General features: G+C 36.2%; 1 protein-coding gene across 2 annotated transcripts in view; it reads left to right on the top strand.

Moving 5' to 3' along the window:
* STK3 (serine/threonine kinase 3) overlaps positions 1 to 21,962 on the top strand; it is a 324,808-nt gene that overhangs the window by 44,579 nt on the left and 258,267 nt on the right. For both annotated transcript variants that reach the window (XM_089898863.1, XM_022584720.2), the window contains exons 2-3: positions 12,771 to 12,851; positions 19,543 to 19,671. In XM_089898863.1, coding sequence (XP_089754989.1) covers positions 12,771 to 12,851; positions 19,543 to 19,671 — 210 coding nt within the window. The remainder of the gene's footprint in view (positions 1 to 12,770; positions 12,852 to 19,542; positions 19,672 to 21,962) is intronic.

Here is a 21,962-nt window from a genome sequence, read left to right on the forward strand (position 1 = left end):
ATCCCTTGTTTGTTTAAGAATATGTTAACATTCACGTATTTCTGGATCTCCCTGTTGCCCTACTGTTTTTGATTTCGTTTTTCATTCCATTCTGTTTGGAGAAGATACTTTGTATGATTACAGTCTTATGAAATTTTAAAGATATGTTTTATGGCCTAACATGCAGTCTCTTTTGGAGAGTGTTCCTGTTCCGTGTGCATTTGAGAAGAATGTACATTCTGCTGTTGTTGAATTTTTTTTGTATTTACCTGTATTTTTACTAGCTGCTGTTCTTTATTCTTTTGTATAGGTTTATGTTTCCTTTTGACATCATTTTCTTGTAGCCTGAAGAACTGTCTTTAACCATTTATTGTTGTGAAAGTCCACTCATAATGAATTCTCTCACCCTTTTTTGTTTGAAAATTTTTTATTTTTCTGTCACTTTTTGAGGGATATTTCCATTAAATATAGAATTTTATGTTGATTATTGTTTTCTATCATCACTTTTAAGGAGTCGCTGTCTTTTGGCTCACTTACTGTCTGGCAAGAATACTACAGTCATCCTTATTTTTTTTCTTATTTTAAATAAATTTATTTATTTTATTTATTTTTGGCTGCATTGGGTCTTCATTGCTGCGCGACGGCTTTCTCTAGTTGTGGCAGGCGGGGGCTACACTTCATTGCAGTGCTCAGGCTTCTCATTGCAGTGGCTTCTCTTGTCGTGTATCATGGGCTCTAGGTGCATGGGCTTCGGTAGTTGCAGCACGCCGGCTCAGTAATTGTGGCTCATGGGCCCTAGAGTAAATAGTTGTGGCGCTTGTGCTTAGTTGCTCCGCAGCATGTCGGATCCTCCCAGACCAGGGCTCGAACCTGTGTCCCCTGCATTGGCAGGTGGATTCTTAACCACTGTGCCACCAGGGAATCCCCTTGTTTTTGTTCTTATTTAAGTAATATGTCTTTTTTCTGTGACTGCTTTTAGTATTCTCTTATTCCTACTCCTGTACTTCTTATTGGTGGCAATTTGATTACAATACATGTGGTTTGTCTGTGTGTGTGTTTGTGTGTATTTATCTTTTTAGATTTGCTGAGTTACTTGCATTTGTAGTTTATTGTTTTTATAAAATTTGGAAAATGTTTGGCCGGTTTCTCCCCCACCCCCTTTTTTCTCTTTCTCTTTGTTTATATATATTTATCTATACCTATTCTTCATTTCCATGTGGGGCTCAGGCTCTTTCTTTTCTCCTTTTTTTCTTTAAACATTTTTTTCTTCATGTTACCCTTTTGCTGTACTGTCTAATCTGTTCAGATTGTATCCAGTGAAAATTTCATTTCAGTACTTTGTTTCATCTGTAAAATTTTTGTTTAGCTCTTTTTTCCTATCCATTTCCATTACATCTCTAAGTACATGGGAGTTATTTATATTTGCTCTTTATAAGATTGTTTTTTGTAAATTCCACTGTTTTTGCCATTTCTGTGTCTGTTTTAATTGACTAATTTTTCTCCTCTTTGTGAGTCACAGTTCCCAATTTCTCATATATCCATAATTTTTTATTGAATTCTTTTTTTTCTTTCTTCACAGTCACCAGTGTTTCGATATTTTCCAGTTTTGTGTGTGCAAATTCTGTCTCCACACATATAAACAGATTTGTTGAACCATCTGAAACTATGTTGCCCACATCATGACCCTTCATCTCTAAATACTTAAGCACGTGTCCCTTAAGAGGAAGCACATTCTCTTAAGTCCATAATTCCCTTTTCACTCTTAAGAAAATTAAAAACAATTCTTTAACATCATCCAATAGCTGGCCTTTATTGAAGATTCTACAATTCCTAAAAATACCTTATGTCTGTTTCTTTAATAGTATAAGAATTACTCCCTTTTACAGCCATTTTCTGTATGTGATGCATTTGAAAAATACTTTGTTTCAGATTCTTTTAAGAAATACATTTTCTGCTCAAACCAGCCCCAGTCTCTTCCTGTTACAAATCTGGTCTGGTCCACACAGCTCTCCTTCCTGAAGGAGCACATCCACATCACAGGAAGATGACTTTCCCACAAGCTCTGAAAAGAGTAGTGATTACAAGAACGGGGTATGAAGTCAGAAGGTCTGGGTTGGAATTGAGCCTCATCACTAACTAACTGGGTTAGGGCAAATTACTTAACCACTGTGAGGATCAACTTCCCAAACTATTATTATTAATTATTTCTCGAATTATTACATGAAAACACTTAATGGTAATAATAGTCTCTACTGTGTAGAGTTGTTGGGAGGGTTAAGTGAGTTCATGAGTGTAAATGGCTTAGAATCATTGTCTGGAGTGTTGTCTGGATACAAAGTAAATGCTGTGCAAGGGCTCTCTTTAAAGATGCAATCTCTTCCTGGTAAGTTCTCCCAATTCCTCCCTGTATAGGTCATTAGTTTCCTAAGAAAATAGCACCTAATGGAAGACATTACAGGCATACTGCATTTTATTGTGTTTCACACATACTGCATTTTTTTTTTTTTTTAACAAATTGAAGGTTTGCAGCAACCTTGCGTGGAGCAAGTTTACGGGCACCAATTTTCTTTTTTTTTTCTGAATTTTTGAATTTTATTTATTTATTTATAGAGCAGGATCTTATTACTTATCCATTTTATACGTATTAGTATATGTCAATCCCAATCTCCCAAATCATCACACCACCATCCCCCCCAGCCACTTTCCTCCGTTGGTGTCCTTACGTTTGTTCTCTACATCAGTGTCTCAATTTCTGCCCTGCAAACTGGTTCATCTGTACCATTTTCCTACGTTCCACATATATGCGTTAATATATGATATTTGTTTTTCTCTTTCTGACTTACTTCACTCTGTATGACAGTCTCTAGATCAATAGACATCTCTACAAATGACCCAATTTCGTTCCTTTTTATGGCTGAGTAATATTCCATTGTATATATGTACCACATCTTCTTTATCCATTCCTCTGTCGATGGGCATTTAGGTTGCTTCCATGATCTGGCTGTTGTAAATAGTGCTGCAATGAACGTTGGGGTGCTTGTGTCTTTTTGAATTATGGTTTTCTCTGGGTATATGCCCAGTAGTGTGATTGCTGGGTCATGTGGTACTTCTAATTTTAGTTTTTTAAGGAACCTCCATACTGTTCTCCATCGTGGCTGTATCAATTTACATTCCCACCAGCAGTGCAAGAGGGTCCCCTTTTCTCCACACCCTCTCCAGCATTTGTTGCTTGTAAATTTTCTGATGATGCCCATTTTAACTGGTGTGAGGTGATACCCCATTGTAGTTTTGATTTGCATTTCTCTAATAATTAATGATGTTGAGCAGCTTTTCATGTGCTTCTTGGCCATCTGTATGTCTTCTTTGGAGAAATATCTATTTAGGTCTTCTGCCCATTTTTGGATTGGGTTGTTTGTTTTTTTAGTATTGAGCTGCATGAGTTGTTTATATATTTTGGAGATTAATTCTTTGTTGATTCATTTGCAAATATTTTCTCCCATCTCAGTGTTGTCTTTTCATCTTGTTTGTAGTTTCCTTTGCTGTGCAAAAGCTTTTAAGTTTCATTAGGTCCCATCTGTTTATTTTTGTTTTGATTTCCATTACTCTAGAAGGTGGATCAAAAAAGATCTTGCTGTGATTTATGTCAGAGTGTTCTTCCTATGTTTCCTCTAAGGGTTTTATAGTGTCTGGTCTAACATTTAGGTCTCTAATCCATTTTGAATTTGTTTTTGTGTATGGCGTTAGGGAGTGTTCTAATTTCATTTTTTACATGTAGCCGTCCAGTTTCCCCAGCACCACTTATTGAAGAGACTGTCTTTTCTTCGTTGTGTATGCTTCCCTCCTTTGCCATAGATTAGTTGACCATAGGTGGGTGGTTTTATCTCTGGGCTTTCTATCCAGTTCCATTGATCTATATTTCTGTTTTTATGCCAGTACCATGCTGTCTTGATTACTGTAGCTTTGTAGTATAGTCTGAAGTCAGGGAGTCTGATTCCTTCAGCTCCATTTTTTTCCATCAAGACTGCTTTAGCTATTTGGGGTCTTTTGTGTCTTCATACACATTTTAAGATTTTTTGTTCTAGTTCTGTAAAAAATGCCACTGGTAATTTGATAGGGATTGCATTGAACGTGTAGATTGCTTTGGGTAGTATAGTCATAGTCATTTTCACAATATTGTTTCTTCCAATCCAAGAACTTGGTATATCTCTTCATCTGTTTGATTCATCTTTAATTTCTTTCATCAGTGTCTACATTTTTCTGCACACAGGTCTTTTGTCTCCCTAGGTAGGTGTATTCCTAGGTATTTTATTCTTTTTGTTGCAGTGATAAATGAGCGTGTTTCCTCAATTTTTCTTTCAGATTTTTCATAATTTGTGTGTAGGAATGCAAGAGATTTCTGTGCATTAATTTTGTATCCTGCAACTTTACCAAATTCATTGATTAGCCCTAGCAGTTTTCTGGTAGCATATTTAGGATTCTCTGTGTATTATGTCATCTGCAAACAGTGACAGTTTTACTTCTTCTTTTCTAGTTTGTATTCCTTTTATTTCTTTTTCTTCTCTGATTGCCATGGCTAGGACTTCCAAAACTATGTTCAGTAATAGTGGTGAGAGTGGACATCCTTGTCTTGTTCCTGATTTTAGAGGAAATGCTTTCAGTTTTTCACAGTTGAGACTGATGTTTGCTGTGGGTTTGTCTTATATGGCCTTCATTATGTTGAGGTAGGTTCCCCCTCTGCCCACTTTCTGGAGAACTTTTATCGTAAATGGGTGTTGAATTTTGTTGCAAGCTTTTTCTGCATCTATTGAAATGATGATATGGTTTTCCTTCTTCAGTTTGTTAATATGGTGTATCACATTGATTGATTCGCATATATTGAAGAATCCTTGCATCCGTGAGGTAAATCCCACTTAATCATGGTGTATGATCCTTTTAATGTGTTGTTGGTTTCTGTTTGCTAGTATTTTGTTGAGGATTTTTGCATGTATGTTCATTAGTGATATTTGTTGGTAATTTCTTTTTTTGTAGTATCTTTGTCTGGTTTTGGTATCAGGGTGATGGTGGCCTCATAGAATGAGTTTGCTAGTGTTCCTTCCTCTGCAATTTTTTGGAAGAGTTTGAGAAGGATGGGTGTTAGCTCTTCTCTGAATGTTTGATAGAATTCACCCGTGAAGCCATCTGGTCCTTGCTTTTGTTTGTTGGAAGATTTTTAATCACAGTTTCAATTTCATTCCTTGTGATTGGTCTGTTCATATTTTCTTTTTCTTGCTGGTTCAGTCTTGGAAAGATATACTTTTCTAAGCATTTGTCCATTTCTTCCAGGTTGTGCATTTTATTGGCATAGAGTTGCTTGAAGTAGTCTCTTAGGATGCTTTGTATTTCTGCGGTGCCTGTTGTAACTTCTCCTTTTTCTTTTCTCATTTTGTTGATTTGAGTCCTCTCCCTCCTTTTCTTGATGAGTCTGGCTAATGGTTTATCAATTTTGTTTATCTTGTCAAAGAACCAGCTTTTAGTGTTATTGATCTTTGCTATTGTTTTCTTTGTTTCTATTTCATTTATTTCTGCTCTGATCATTATGATTTCTTTACTTCTACTAACTTTGGGTTTTTTTTTGTTCTTCTTTCTCTAGTTGCTTTAGGTGTAAGGTTAGATTATTTATTTGAGATTTTTCTTGTTTCTTGATGTAGGCTTGTATTGCTATACACTTCCCTCTTAGAACTGCTTTTGCTGCATCCCATAGGTTTTGGATTATCATGTTTTCATTGTCATTTGTCTCTAGGTATTTTTTGATTTCTTCAGTGATCTCTTGATTATTTAGTAACGTATTGTTTAGCCTCCATGTGTTTGTATTTTTTACGTTTTTTTCCCTGTAATTTATTTCTAATCTCATAGTGTTGTGGTCAGGAAAGATGCTTGATAGGATTTTGGTTTTCTTACATTTACTGAGGCTTTATTTTTGACCCAAGATGTGATCTGTCTTGGAGAATGTTCCATGTGCACTTGAGAAGAAAGTGTCATCTGCTGATTTTGGATGGAATGTCCTATAAATAACAATTAAGTCTATGTGGTGTATTGTGTCATTTAAAGCTTGTGTTTCCTTATTAATTTTTTGTTTGGATGATCTGTCCATTGGTTTAAGTGAGGTGTTACAGTCCCCCACTATTATTGTGTTACTGTCAATTTCCACTTTTATAACTGTTAGCAGTTGGCTTATGTATTGAGGTGCTCCTGTGTTGGTGCATATATATTTATAATTGTTATATCTTACTCTTGGATGGATCCCTTGATCGTTATGTAGTGTCCTTCCTTGTGTCTTGTAACATTCTTTATTTTAAAGTCTATTTTATCTGATAAGAGTATTGCTTCTCCAGCTTTCTTTTGATTTCCTTTTGCATGGAATATCTTTTTCCTTCCCGTCACTTTCAGTCTGTATGTGTCCCTAGGTGTGAAGTGGGTCTCTTGTAGACAGCATATATATGGGTCTTGTTTTTGTATCCATTCAGCAAACCTTTGTCTTTTGGTTGGAGCATTTAATCCATTCACATTTAAGGTAATTATTGATATGTATGTTCCTATTACCATTTTCTTAATTGTTTTTATAGGTTCTTTTCTTTTCTTGTGTTTCCCACTTAGAGAAGTTCCTTTAGATTTTTTTGTAGAGCTGGTTTGGTGGTGCTGAGTTCTCCTAGCTTTTGCTTGTCTGTAAAGCTTTTGATTTCTCTGTTGAATCTGAATGAGATCCTTGCCGGGTAGGGTAATCTTGGTTGTCGGTTTTTCTCTTTCATCACTTTAAATATCTCATGCCACTTCCTCTGGTTTGTAGAGCTTCTGCTGAGAAATCAGCTGTTACCCTTATGGGTCTTCCCTTGTATGCTATTTGTCATTTTTCCCTTGTTGCTTTCAATAATTTTTCTTTGTTTTTAATTTTTGTCAATGTTTTTAATATGTGTCTCGGCATGTTCCTCCTTGGGTTTATCCTGCCTGGCATTTCTGTGAGCTTCCTGCACTTGGTCGGCTATTTCCTTTCCCATGTTAGGGAAGTTTTCTACTATAATCTCTTCAAATATTTTGTCGGGTCCTTTCTCTCTTCTCCTTCTGCGACCCCTATAATGCGAATGTTGTTGCATTTAATTTTGCCCCAGCGGTCTCTTAGGCTGTTTTCATTTCTTTCCTTTGTTTTTTCTTTATTCTGTTCCATGGCAGTGAGTTCCACCATTCTGTCTTCCAGGTCACTTATCTGTTCTTTTGCCTCAGTTATTCTGCTTTTGATTTCTTCTAGTGCATTTTTCATTTCAGTTATTGTATTGTTCTTCTCTGTTTGTTTGTTCTTTAATTCTTCTATGTGTTCCTTAATTCTTCTCGTTCTTTGTTAAACATTTCTTGCATCTTCTCAATCTTTTCCTTCATTCTTTTTCCGAGGTCCTGGATCATCTTCATTATCATTATTCTGAATTGTTTTTCTTAAGGTTTCCTATCTCCACTTCATTTAGTTGTTTTTCTGGGGTTTGTCTTTTTCCTTTATCTGGTACATCACCCTGTGCGTTTTCATCTTGTCTATCTTTCTGTGAATGTGGTTTTTCCCACAGTCTGTGGGTTTTTAGTTCTTCTTGCTTCTTTTGATTGAATTCTTGGCATTATAAATTTTTACATTGTTAAGGCTGAGTTTTGTTTGTTTAAGGAGTTGCAGGCATACTTCACAGATACTGCAGGTCCAGTTCCAGACAACTGCAATAAAGCAAACATTGCAACAAAGTGAATCACACAAATTTTTTGGTTTTCCAGTGCACAAAAAAGTTGTGTTTAAGCTATGCTGTTGTCTATTAAGTGGGCGGCAGTATTGTCTAAAATACAATGTAATATACCTTAATTGAAAAATACTTTATTTCTAAAAAGTGCTAACCATCATCTGAGCCTTCAGCTAGATGTAATCTGTTTTGCTCCTGGAAGGTCTTGCCCCAGTGTTGATGTCTGCTGACTAATGAGGGTGATGGTTGCTGAAAGTTGGCATTGCTGTTGCAATTTCTTAAAATAAGACAACAGTGAAGTTTGCCACTTCAGTTACTCTTTCTTTCCTGAATGATTTCTCTGTAGCATGCAGTGCTGCTTGATAGCATTTTATCCACAGTATAACCTCTTTCAAAGTTGGAGTCAGTCCTTTTAAACCCTGCTGTTTCATCAACTAAGTTTATGTCATATTTAACATCCTTTGCTGTCATTTTCACAGTCTTGATAGCATTGTCATCAGGAGTAGATTCTATCTCAAGAAACTACTTTCTTTGCTCATCCATGAGGAGCAACTCCTCATCCGCTAATGTTTTATCATGAGATTACAGCAATTCAGTCACATCTTCAGGTTTGACTTTTAATTCTAGTTCTCTTGCTGTTTCTACCACGTCTGCAGTATTTTCCTCCACTGAAGTTTTGAACCCCTCAAAGTCATCCATGAGAATTGGATTCAGCTTCTTCCAAACCCTTATTGATGTTGGTATTTTGACCTTTTCCCTTGAATCATGAATGTTCTTGTGATTAGTAAATCCTTTCCAAAAGGTTTTCAGTTTACTTTGCCCAGAGCCATCAGAGGAGTCACTATCTGTGGCAGCTGTAGCCTTATGAAATAACATTTTTAAAATAATAAGACTTGAATGAAAGTTGAAATTGCTCCGTTATTTGTGGGCTGCAGGATGGACGTTGAGTTAGCAGGCATGAAAACAACATTACTCTCTTTGTACGTCTTCATAAAAGCTCTTGGGTGACCAAGTGCATTGTCAATGAGCAGTAATGTTTTGAAAGGAATCTTTTTTTCTGAGCAGCAGTTCTCAACAGTGGGCTTAAAATATTCAGTAAACCATGTTGTAAACAGATGTATTGTCATCCAGGCTTTATTATTCCACTTATAGAGCACAGGCAGAGTGGATGTAGCATAATTCTTAAGGACCCTAGGATTTTCAGATTGGTAAATGAGCATTGGCTTCAACTTAGAGTCACCAGCTGCACTGTCCTCTGAAACCAGACATTGACTTTTCCTCTTTAGCTATGAAAGTTGTAGATGGTATATTCTTCCAATACAAGGCTGTTTCATCTACATTGAAAATCTGTTGTTTAGTGTAGGCATCTTCATTAACTATCTTAGCTGAATCTTCTGTATAACTTGCTGCAGCTTCTACCTGAGCACTTTCTGCTTCACCTTTCACTTTCACATTATAGAGATGGTTTCTTTCCTTAAAATCCATGAACCACCCTCTGCTAGCTTCAGGCTTTTCTTTTGCCACTTCCTTACCTTTTTCTGTCTTTATAGCATTGAAGAGAATTAGGGCTTTGATCTGGATTAAGCTTTGGTTTAAGGTAATGTTGTGGCTGGTTTGATCTATTGAGACCACTAAAACTTTCTATCAGCAATAAGGCTGTTTTGCTTTCTTATCATTTGTGTGTTCACTGGAGTAGCACCTTTACTTTTCTTCAAGAACTTTTCCTTAGCATTCAGAAGGGTAACTGGCACAGGAGGCCTGGCTTATGGCCTTTCTCAGCTTTTGACATGCCTTCTTCACTAAGCTTAACCAATTCTAGCTTTTGATTTAAAGTGAGAGATATGTGACTCTTTTTTCACTTGGACACTTAAAGTTGTTGTACCGTTATTCATTGGCCTAATTTCAGTATTGTTTTGTCTCAGGGAATAGGGAGGCCTGAGGAAAGGGAGAGAAATGGGGAATGGCCAATTGGTGGAGCAGTTAGAACAGAAAACATTTATTAAGTTCATTGTCTTATATGGGCATGGTTCATGGCACCCCAAAACACATTACAATGGTAACATCAAAGATCATTGATTACAGATTACCATAAAAATATAATAATAATGAAAAAGTTTGAAATATTGTGAGAATTACCAAAATGTGACACAGAGACACAAAGTGAGCAAATGCTGTTGGAAAAATGGCACCAATAGTCTTGCTCTGTGCAGCGTTGCCACAAACCTTCCTTTTGTAAAAAACTTAGTATTTTCAAAGCATGATAAAATGAGGTATGCCTATATAGACTTATTCTGGTAGGCAGTTGTTACCTTGTAGATTGGCTCAGTGCTTTTGAAGCCTGTTTTTAAGCTCCTTTTGGGAGAGTCTAAAGTAAAGTAGCATTTATGTTTTGGTAATGCAGTCTCTTTTCTAAAACAAGGCTGTTCTGGGATGTCTACTGAATGTCCTTTGTATTCTACGAGTTCACTTAACTGTTGACGGTGGGAAAGATTCTCAGCCTTGTGTGACCTCTGGGAGTTGTTCTTTTTAAAACTCCCTGGTCATTTTTTTCTCTTAGGAAATTGATTTTGTTGGGTTTTGTAGAGTGTTTTTGTAAGCATGTACAGGTTGGCATTCAGCTAAATAGTCAAGGGAGCTCCTAGGTAGATTGATGGACCTGTTTCTCTGTATAGCTCTTTTCTCACAGGTATTCTATAATGCACATTTTATTTGCCTTGCCTCCCCAAACTCCCATCTTTGTTTCTTTAACTCAGCAAAATTGCTGGGCTCTGTTGGGATCCCTTCTCCCTGTGCTACATTTTGGACATAACCTATAGATCTAAAGCTTGGGTGATAGTAGGGCTTATTTCTTTCCCTTTTCTCATGGATCTCCGTCCTGAAATATCTGATATCTCATGTCTGAAAATAGTTGCTTCCTATATTTTTCTGAGTTTTTTAGTTGTTTACAGCAGCCAGATAATTCTGGATCCTCTTACTTCCTTGCGGTCAGAAGTGGAAATCCTGTAATGGACACTTTTAAATCTTTAAGTTGTTTGAACTTTCAGTAGCATTTGAAAATGGTCAAGTACTACTTTCTTGTCCTTCATGACCTCATTTCCTAAATATTGATGTTTTCCTGGGATCTCTTCTTGACCCTTACGTCTTCTTAGACATTTTCCTGATGATTTTATCCCTTCTCATGTCTTCAGGCTTCATCTGTGTGCTGGTGACACCAAAAATGACATTGCCAACTCAGATCTCTGCTGGTATTCATATATACAGTTGGTTGCTGGAAATCTGCATTTGGATGAGAGGAGTTAAACCCATCTTATTCCCCTCCAGACTTTTTTCTGGTGTTCTTTGGCTTAGTAAATAACATTGCCATCTAGTCATTAGCTTAAGCCAAAGGCTTATTAAGAGATATGCTCAACTCCTCTCTTGCATCATCCCATATTTAATCAAAACCACTTTCTGTTGACTGTGCCTCTTTAATATCTTGATTAGCTTATCCTCTCTCCATTCTTACTGCCACTACTATGTTCTCTGCATACATATTTTGAATAATCCCCTACTGGTTTCCCTTCTCTACTGTTGCTTACTTCATGTCCTTCCTCTGGATTACAGGGGAAGTGATCTTTTTAAAATAGAGCTCCTAACATGGTTTACAAGACTCTTTTTAACCTGACCCTTTTTAATATATCCTGGCCACTTTTACTTTATTCTTTCTGAATTATTTTTGGTCCTTTATACATGATACTTTATTCATAGCGAATTATTTTTGGTCTTTCAGACATACCATGTATAATGCCTCTCATTTCTTGCTTCTAGATATTTCTGCACATGCCATACTATGGATAACTTTAAAAAAAAACAAAATAAAAAGACATTTCTCTATGGCAAATAGTCAAGTAGACCATAAAACTAAAAACTCATAAGTGAAGTCAATACAAGTGAAAATATGTACAACCTAAACGAAAGCCAGTTTTCCTTGTATACAGATAAGAAAAGGACCAAAAACACAGGAGAAAAGTGAGCAAAGAACATGAATAGATGATTTGTTTTATATTATATTAAAAGATGCTCAACTTCACTCATAATAAGAGAAATGCAAAATAAATCTTCTCTGAGTTACAAGTTTTCACCTAATGTATTGGCTGAAATATTTGGTTCAATACTATGTAGGTGGAATTGTGGGAAGAGATGCTCTCTCATATATTACTGGTAGGAGATTAAATTCATATAAGCCCCCTGGTGGGCAGTTTGTTAATATCTATTAATATACATATATATTAATATCACATACAATTATAGTAGATAAAATATACCATAATATAATCAATCAAAAATTTTAATAATTACTATATAGTTATTATAATAGTGATCTTATGTTATTAAATTTATATTATGACATATGGTTATACTTAGAGTATATGTGCTTATTTATCAATATATATACTTCTGTATTTGTGTGTGTTTATATATTCCCTTGACCTCGCAGTTTCGCTTCTGGGAATTTATCTTAAAGATATGCTGGCACATGTGTGAGTTGACTTATGTATAAGCTTATTTATTGCAGTGTTGTTTATATTAGCAAAAGGGAACCTAGCTATCCATAAGTAAAGGATCAGAGAGTAAGAGATACTACATCTTTGCAACAGAATAGGATGTAGATGTAAAAAAGAAAAGAATGAGGATGCTTTCTATGTATTTATGTTGTAGAGATCTCCAACGTGGATTTTATGTTGTCAAGTAAAAACATCAAAATATATAACAATGTGGATAAAAAACATTGTGTATAAAATGCTATATTGTGTGTTAAAAGGGGGAGAAATAAAAATATATATTCATATTTGTATAAAGGTTTCACAAGAAGCAAATAAAAGTGCTTATTCTTTGAGGTGTTTCTGGGAAGATTAAGAACAGGGGTTGGAAGGAGACTATATACTGTATACTTTTTTATATTGATTGATTTTTGAACCATTTGAGTATATTGCCTCTTAAAAGTAAAATTAAAAAGTTTATGAAAGATGTTAAGGAAAATATTTTTTCTGTTCTTTTTCTCATCAGTAAGCTAAAAAAGCTGAGTGAAGACAGTTTGACTAAGCAGCCTGAAGAAGTTTTTGATGTACTAGAGAAACTGGGAGAAGGGTAAGTACAAAAACATGAAAGTAGCATTTAGATAATGACAGAACAGTTATAAAATACCGTGTAAGATTAGTCTTTCACTAGAGTATATTTGATTGAATTGAGTAGTAAGAGTATAGAGGGAATGTACCTGAACATAGTGAAGGGCCGTATATGACAAGCCCAAGCTAACATCATACTCCATAGTGAAAAGCTGAAAGTACAGGAGAACTTCCAGGATAATAAAAGGCACAAAACACAATTAAAACAGCTTAGATTAGCAAGAATAGGGAAAAAGAAATAGAGAAAACAAAAATATAAAGTAGTAAGCTAAATGTAAGTTGGAAGGAATAAAGTGAAATACATTTTTCACTAAATGTCAGTTCTCTCATAGACAAATTATTAGGGCTAATTAAAATGCAAAACCTAGCTATATGCTGTTTATAAGATGCCCATGTAATACAAAGGGTAGATATATAGTGGTATTTCCTATTAGAGATATCAGATAAGAACTAATCACACCAAAAAACAGAAAGCAGGAGTGGCAATATTTATATCAGGTAAATTAAAGTTAAAAGATCTTAAGTGAGTAAAGAGGGGTTAATATTCAAATGAAGAATAAAGAGGGATATTAGGTAATGATATAAAAGACAGCTTATAATGAAACATATATGTGTCAGTCGCTGTGACAGTTAAATTTCTGAAGCAAAGCTATTAGAAACATTAGGGGAATCTAATAAAAATATATTCATGTGAGAGATTTTAATATATCTTTTTCTGAATTGGACAGAATAAGGAAAAAAGAGAAAGGACTTAAAGGGATTAAGTATTATAATCAACAAGCTTGATTATGTATATGTGTGTATATATATATATACACACACACACACCCCATATATATGGTATGTATTTATACTTACATTGATATAACTATTCTTGCCTCCCCCCACCCCCATTTTTTGGTATATTCATGGACCACTGATTAAAAAAAACTAACAAAAAAACCCCAACAAATTCTAAAAAAAGGGATTTTTCAGGTTACATTTCTAATTATAGTCTACTAAAATTAGAACTAAATAATTACAATATGATAAAACCCACACTTATTGGAAATTAAGAAAGATAATCTGAGGTAACCTATGAAGAGGAAATTGCAAATTATCTAGAAAACAGTGAAATAGAGAACAAATCATACTAATATTTATGGAATCCAGCAAAGCTGTAATTAGATGACCATATTTAGTTTTAAATTTCTTTACTACTAAAGAAGAAAGACCAAAAAGTAAGTAAGTTAGTAAATAAATAAATAAAATAACTTAGTGCTTATTTAAAGAACTGAGAAAAATAATAAAATGTAGCAGAAGAAACTAGAAATAGAGAATTCATGAACTAAAGCTGAAATTGATGAAATAGAAAGTAAAAAAATTAGAAATAATACATGTATATAAAATATACTTCTTTGCACAGGTCATTAAAGTAGTTAAACCTAGTTCTGACTTTGACTAAAGAAAAAAGAGCAAAAATAATTGAAGATTTGGAATAAGAAAGAAGATACAAGCAATGATAAAGAAACAATTTGAAGAATTAAAAGACTACTAAATGCTGCTCTATGAAAACTCATTGGAAAATCTAGAAGTAGATGATTCCATAACAAAATATGAATTGTGTGAATTGACTCCCAAAGAAGTTTAAACTTAGATATATCAATTACCATAGAAAAGATGGAAAGGCAGTTAAATATCTATTAATTAAAAAGATACCAGCTCATGATATGTGTACACATATAGCTGATTCACTTTGTTATATAGCAGAAACAAACACATCATTGTAAAGCAATTACAGTCCAATAAAGATGTTTTAAAGAAAAAAAAAAGATACTAGCTCATAGCAGCAGTATTCACAATAGCCAAATGTGGGGATGTCCATCACTTGATGAATGGATAAACAAACTGTGATATATCTGTACAATGGAATATTATATAGCTATTAAAAAGAATGAAGTACTAATACATACCTCAGTATGGATGAACCTTGAATCATATATTCAGTGAAAGAAGCCAGATACAAAAAGTCACATATGATTCCATTTATATGCGGTATCCAGAATGGACAAACCCATAGAGACAGAAAGCAGATTCCAAATGATTTGGAACTAGATAGAGGTGGTAAGGATTACACAACATTGTGAATGCAATAAATGCCGTTGAATTGTACACTTTAAAATGTTTCAAATGGTGAATTTTATGCTATGTTCATTTTACTAAAAAAAAAAAAAAAAGTACCAGCTAAGTTTTATCCAGTCATTAAGGGACAAAGAATTGCAGTTATTTTTATGAAGCCAGCATAACTTTAATCAAAATCTACATGTATGGGGCTTCCCTGGTGGCGCAGTGGTTGGGAGTCCGTCTGCTGATGCAGGGGATGCGGGTTCGTGCCCCAGTCCGGGAGGATCCCACATGCCGCGGAGTGGCTGGGCCCATGAGCCATGGCCGCTAAGCCTGCACATCCAGAGCCCGTGCTCTGCAGCGGGAGAGGCCACAACAGTGAGAGGCCCGCGTACCGCAAAAAAAAAAAAAAAAAAAAAAAAATCTAGATGTATGAAAAAAGAAAACTGTAGTTCAGCCTTACTTTGCTACCCATTATGATTACCATGCCCACCTTTTCTCAGATGGAAAGACATTGCCACTTCACTTCTTAATGGATCCCAACATCCATTAAATTTAGGGAACTTATTTCAGTGTTGGCATCTCTGTTACCTCTGACCTGCACTATACAGCTTTCAGTGACACCAGTAAAGGGAGTATTCTCTGGACTCTCTCAGTGAGCATACTTAGAGGGTGGGCCAGCAGGTCACATGGTGAGATATCTATTCTAGTATTCCATCTACTTGAGCCTTCGATCCCCTTCCTCTGATGTGTAATGAGGATCCCTGGCATCTCACTTAATGTGGGCCATTGTTGAGGCTGGGTTTTAGTTAACTAGCTGAGCAGACTGTTAGGGACACTCTCAACTGTTAGAAGTAAATTCCTTTCTCCCTGGAAATCTTAGAATTTCTTCCCACACATATTCTTTAGGGTTCTGCTAATAAAAACTGACAAAATCATACACCTCTTTTGGTGTGACTAGTAGGTACTCTTGAGTCAGATTTTGTATTCATTCCTCTGGTGTCTGTGGGAATTTGAGTGTAATTATAGGTCTGGAACAATGAGAGGTGGTCTGGGAAAGGATCTGCATTTCCCTGAAAGGCAGTTCCCTCAAGTAAGGTCTTAGAGAGTCTTCAGGCATCATGAGGTTAATTTTCTCAGACTAGGGGACAGGGTTGCTTTTGCTGACAAGGGAGACTTGGTAGGGGTTGGGGTTTCAGGTATTCAGATTAATAACAATCTACGTTAATATCCCAATACCAATTCTCAGGGTACCTTTCTTTACAGTTAAAAACCTAACTTTAGCGTAGTAGTCCTGGTGATGTTGTGAATTCAGTTTGCAATGTAATTCAGCTTCCAGCAAGATTAGACTTCGAGTTTGGGTTTCAGAAGTCTCAGTCCTGGGCATATAAGAATTACGACTTTCTTTTGGAGCATTCAGAAGTTTTCTGGGTCTCTCAGTCTTGGGCTGGCAATTTAAGCCCTGAGCTTGTTATAATTGTTTTATGACTTTTCCAGTGTAGGCAGGAGCAGCCATTCCATTCTGCAGTCTTTGTACCCTTATTTTCACTGTGACATTCAGTTGATACATGGTCTTCTAAAGCTTTGCCTAGACTCCAGGCAAGTAAGGATAGTAATTTAAATAATTGTTTTGCCCCTAAATACCATAGGCTATCAATGTTCTGTTTGTCACTTGTTTTGAAGCCATCACTGTATTCAAATCTAAGAAAAAACGAATCCAAGATTCCCATCTTTAAGATTCCTTCCCTTAGAACCATTTCCTTCCCCAAAACTATTGGTAGCAGGACATGGTTAGGAAAAGAAAGGCTACTCTGTGTACTCTGGGTTTAAAGAGTTTATTATGAAATTTAGGGCTCAAATGACTTGCGGAAGGGCCAGGGATGCAAAGGTTATGGACTTTGTCACTGAAGGTCAGAGAAGCCAGTGCTGAAGATCTCAGCCTGGAGTACTCAAGTGGTGTTTCTTAGAAAGCTCGCTTGGGATCTGCTGGAATCCTTAAGAATCTTTGAGAAGCTCCCACCAACTACCTTAGTCTGCAGCAGCAGCATCTTGATGATCACAGAGCTCGGCAGGAAGCCCCTGTGTATCTTATATCTGCTAATGCGTCTGCTACAGCTAAATTTGGAGAATGATAGTTTCTCCTCAACTTTTTGCCATTTAGATTTCATGCATTGTCAAACTCTTAACTGGGATCCATTCAGGGACGGGAAATAGGGAAATGTGGTTCCCAGTTTTCCTCCTTTGTAGTGACAAGAAGACCTTAGAAGGGACTGATGGCGTTGCTTAACTGACAATAGATAATCTAGCACTGAATTCTAGATTAGCTTTTGAGGGAAAAAAAATATATGTATACACACATGTATATACACACACATACATACACACACACACACACAGATATGGCTTCTAAGGGGAGATGCAGATTTCCCCTGCTCTCTGAAAGTAGAGCGTTCCTATGAAACCTTTCGTAAGTTGAAATGTTGTAAAGCAAACAAGCAGTTACCTTATGACACGTCTTGCTAATGGATACACAGACTAAATTGAGATAAAGCACAGATGCTCACAGACACAGTTCAAAGCTCAGGCAGTGTGATGCAGAGATGCTAAGTGTAGTTTCCAGGGAATGAGCTTGGCGGTGCCGGTGCCACTCTTGCTGTTCATGGTACTTTCTCCTTCTGTGATGGCTCCTGCAAAAACACATGTTGAATGCTGTTTTTGTTTTTCACCTTTTTTTGTAAAAGGGTAAATCTTCTTCGAATTTCTTCTGGTTAGCGAAACAGGTACTAATCCAGGTGTTTTGTAAAAGCGAAGGGGCGTAAGGTGAACTTTTGAAAAGTGGGGTTTACCTGTGTGTGTGTGTATGTGTGTGTGTAAATTAGGACTATACACACGCGCGCGCGCACACACACACACACACACACACACACACAAACCCAAAGGTGACTTTGGGTATCAAACTAAATTAAATTACTTCAGAAAGCCCAAAGAAACAGAGGATAGAATGCAATTCATTTTGTTAAAGTAACTGCTTTGTCACTCATTTTTCACTTATTTTAAAAGATTGTCTATTTGAAATGATTCTGCATAGCTTCCTAATATTAGGAAACATTCCATGTCTCTAACGGCTTGCTCTTCTTTCTCTTCTGTAGAAATAATGTAGTAAGGAAAACATGATCTTTGGAGTCAGAATATGTTTGAATTCTGGCCTTGCTGGTCACTGGTGTCTGAGTCTCTATTTCCTCATCTTTTAAAATGGCTGTAATAGTATTTTACCTCACAATTGAGAGGGTTGAATTTGATAATGCTTGTAAAACATCAAGCATAGTACCTGACTTACAATAAGAATTTAGTAAGTGATAGCAGTTTTTACCTTATCTTCTAATTCATCTCAAAATACAAATGGCTTCCCTCTCTCATTGTTCTTGCTTTTTAAGACACATAAATATTTATTGGCAATGTTTCAAGAGTTGTAGCAGAGACAGTTTTTGAGCAAGTGGCCATTAGATCCTGTTACTCGTTTTATTTATCTGTGTGTGTGTGGTCTTGCTCTTAAGGAAAAGAAGATAGTGAAAGGAGCATCTGAGAGACCTTGGATCTGTGACTTGGCGGGGACCAGATTTCCTGCTTCTCTAACTTTGGTGTTGTGTGGTCTCCAGCTGAAGATTTCAGTTGCTCTTAAGCAGTCTGAACAGACATTGTACTTTGATATTTTGGGGATGATTTTGTTGAAGATGAGATCAGCCTTTTCTTCTAACATGAGACTTTGGCTGTTTTTATTCTGTATTTCATTCTTTTAACTTCTACTTATGTATCTTCTTAATGCTGCATTTGTTTGAGTTGACAAACCGTAAGTCTATTTCTTTCATTCATAAGAAAATCAGCAAATCTTTTTCTATTAATTTGATGATTTTAGTGAATTTTAAGTCTATAATTGAAACATTAAAGCTAAGATATAGGGCTTCCCTGGTGGCGCAGTGGTTGAGAGTCCGCCTGCCGATGCAGGGGACACTGGTTCGCGCCCCGGTCCGGGAAGATCCCACATGCCGCGGAGCGGCTGGGCCTGTGAGCCGTGGCCGCTGAGCCTGCGTGTCCGGAGCCTGTGCTCCGCAGCGGGAGAGGCCACAACAGTGAGAGGCCCGCGTACCGCAGAAAAAAAAAAAAGCTAAGATATAATTCACTTTTTTAATTTGTTTACTTTGATTTGTCACCATTAAGTAGTATTTTAAATTAGAAAACACTACATGGATACTATATATAAAATAGATAACTAATAAGGACCTGCTGTATAGCACGGGGAACTCTACTCAGTACTCTGTAATGGCCTATATGGGAAAAGAATCTAAAAAAGAGTGTATGTATGTATATATATAACTGATTCACTTTGCTGTACACCTGAAACTAATACAACATTGTAAATCAACTATAGTCCAATAAAAATTTAAGAAAAATAAAATAAAGACTACATGTAAAAACTCATAATAGACCATTTTTCTCTAATAGTTATGATGTTTGAAAGGGGAAAAATAAAGAAATGTCTTGGTTTCTTTTAGGTCTTACGGAAGTGTGTTTAAAGCAATACATAAGGAATCTGGTCAAGTTGTGGCAATTAAACAAGTACCTGTTGAGTCAGATCTTCAGGAAATAATCAAAGAAATTTCCATAATGCAGCAATGTGACAGGTATGTAGAGATTTTATTTCTTTACCTTCATTTTGATAAGTTTTGCTAATAATGTATAATAAAATGTGTTCTTTGGTCATTTGTTTAGTTTTCTCTTCTGCCTTCCCATCGGAAGGGAGACTAATGTTTCAAGGAAGATGAGAATAGCTTTGTAGGGTTGTCTTTAGGACTTTCAGCTCTAAAGCACAAATGATATTATAAAGCAAATGTGGTGAAAGAAAATACTCAAGCCCTTTTTTCATTTTCAGGGAAAATTTATGGGTGAGAATTAGTTTTTGATATTAAGGAAAAGTCATTTAACCATCCTTTTGATTTAATTGTTTTTACTAATTAAAAGCAGTCATGTCTTATGTAACTCTAATTTATTTAACAGACATTTACTGAGCATCCCTAGTGGGCCAGGTACTGTGCCAGGATCTAGGAATATCAAGGGAACTAAGACATTGTTTTTCTTCTTGAGGGGCTGGTAATCTAGTTGGGAAGACAGATACTTAAGCAAATATAGCTGTAGTCAGCACAGTCATTATACTGACTGGTACATGAGGAGATCTGAGAACAAGAGGCAGGGCACCTACCTCAGCCAGGAGTCAGGAAGTCTGGAATGCAGAGGAAGAGTAAATTTGGTGAGGAAATAGAGGGATGAGAGACTGTAAAGAGAATTAAAGGTAGAAAGGTGAAAAACAGCTCACTGTTATGTGCTGTTCTGACAAGGTTTAGAATTACTGCAGTGGAAAGTAAGAGACAGAGTGATATGAAATGAGTTTGGATAGGTAAATGGAGCTGATAATGAAGTATCTTATATACCCTAGTAAGTAGCCTGGCCTTTATAAGGGATGCAGAGTGTATAAATTAGGACTGTGTTAGGCCTGTAGTTATTTAATCAAAGAGGGATTTATTATTCTCCCTTTATAAAAGGTCTAGAGATAGGCTTAATATAGCAGCAACGAAGTAACAACTGTGATAGGCTTTTTCTTACACTGTGCCATCCTTAGCATGTGGTCTTTGTTCTCATGCTTATTATCTCATGGTTGCAAGAGAGCTGCTCCAGCTCCAGCATTTTGTCTACATTCCAGACAGGAGGAAGAAGAGAAGAAGTGGGAAAGGGCTTTCCCAGAAACCCTCAGTTTATATTTTATTCATCAGAATTGAGTCACACGGTGACTTAGAGCTGGCAAACGTAGGGGAGCCTGGACACATTGTCATCCCTAATCAAATCAGGGCCCTGTTAGTAAGAGATCTATGGAAAACTTCCTTTTCCAACAGTATGTAAGATACATATACTGTAAGCTCTTTGGCTAATGAAGCGACTGAATTGTCCTAGAGGAACTTTGTTGCTTGGGTCTGTTCAGTTTTGCTGTTCTTTATTGTGGTGCTGTATATTTAGATTATATTACATATTTTCCATGAAGGCTATATAACTGGAAATTCAAGTGGTTATAGAAGAAATAATACATTCCTCAGCTCCCAGGTCAAAATATATAATTGCAGAGTTTTTCCAGACCTCTGTTAATTTGGTAGCTTGATAAGAATGTGGTTCCCATAGTTTGATGTAGATAAGGAAAGATTGAGCATAGTGTAGTGCTGGGCTCTTCAGGTGCTTAATATTTGCATGTTGCTATTATTATTTTATTATAATGGTTAAAAATAGTTCAGGTACTAATGTTGTGCTTTAGAGGTTTTAATTGAGTGTGTTCTAGGAAGGGCACAGTGTCTCAGATACTACCCATTATACATCTCCTAACCTTTGTGCATCTTGGTACCCATCAGTTCTTCCTCAGATTTCTGCAACAGCTTCCTGTGTGTTCACTTTGTCTTTCATTTTTGCCTACTCCAACCCATTTTTTTCCCTGAAGCTAGAGTGTTCTTTCTAAAATGCAAACCTGATCAAGCCATTCTCTGTTTAAAACCCTTAAGTGGCTCCCCATTGCTTAGCTAGATCCTGTCTCCTAAGGATGGCATTCAAGGGCCTTCATGATCTGGCCAGTGCTTATGCTTCCAGGCGTCTCTCTTACCTGAGTTTCTCTTTTAAGCACCTGTTTATTTGTATTCTCTGTCACCTGACTCTTAAATTCTTTGAGTTTGGGATTATGACTTACTAAGTGCCCTTGGATCCTGCAACATAGTGTCTACTCAAGTATTGACAGGTATTACTAATTCCTGCCTGGATGACTCAACTGGAATATCCAGAAGCAACTTTACATTTAACATTCTAAAACCAAATTTTTAATTGTTGCAGACAAGCCTTTCAAATTCCTGTTTTGTTAATAGCATCATCATGTACTTAGTCTTTC

This window comes from Delphinapterus leucas, chromosome 17 (genome assembly GCF_059928025.1).
Source record: "Delphinapterus leucas isolate spDelLeu-1000000601 "Yukka" chromosome 17, BTC_Dleu_Yukka2, whole genome shotgun sequence".
Classification (NCBI taxonomy): Eukaryota; Metazoa; Chordata; class Mammalia; order Artiodactyla; family Monodontidae; genus Delphinapterus; species Delphinapterus leucas.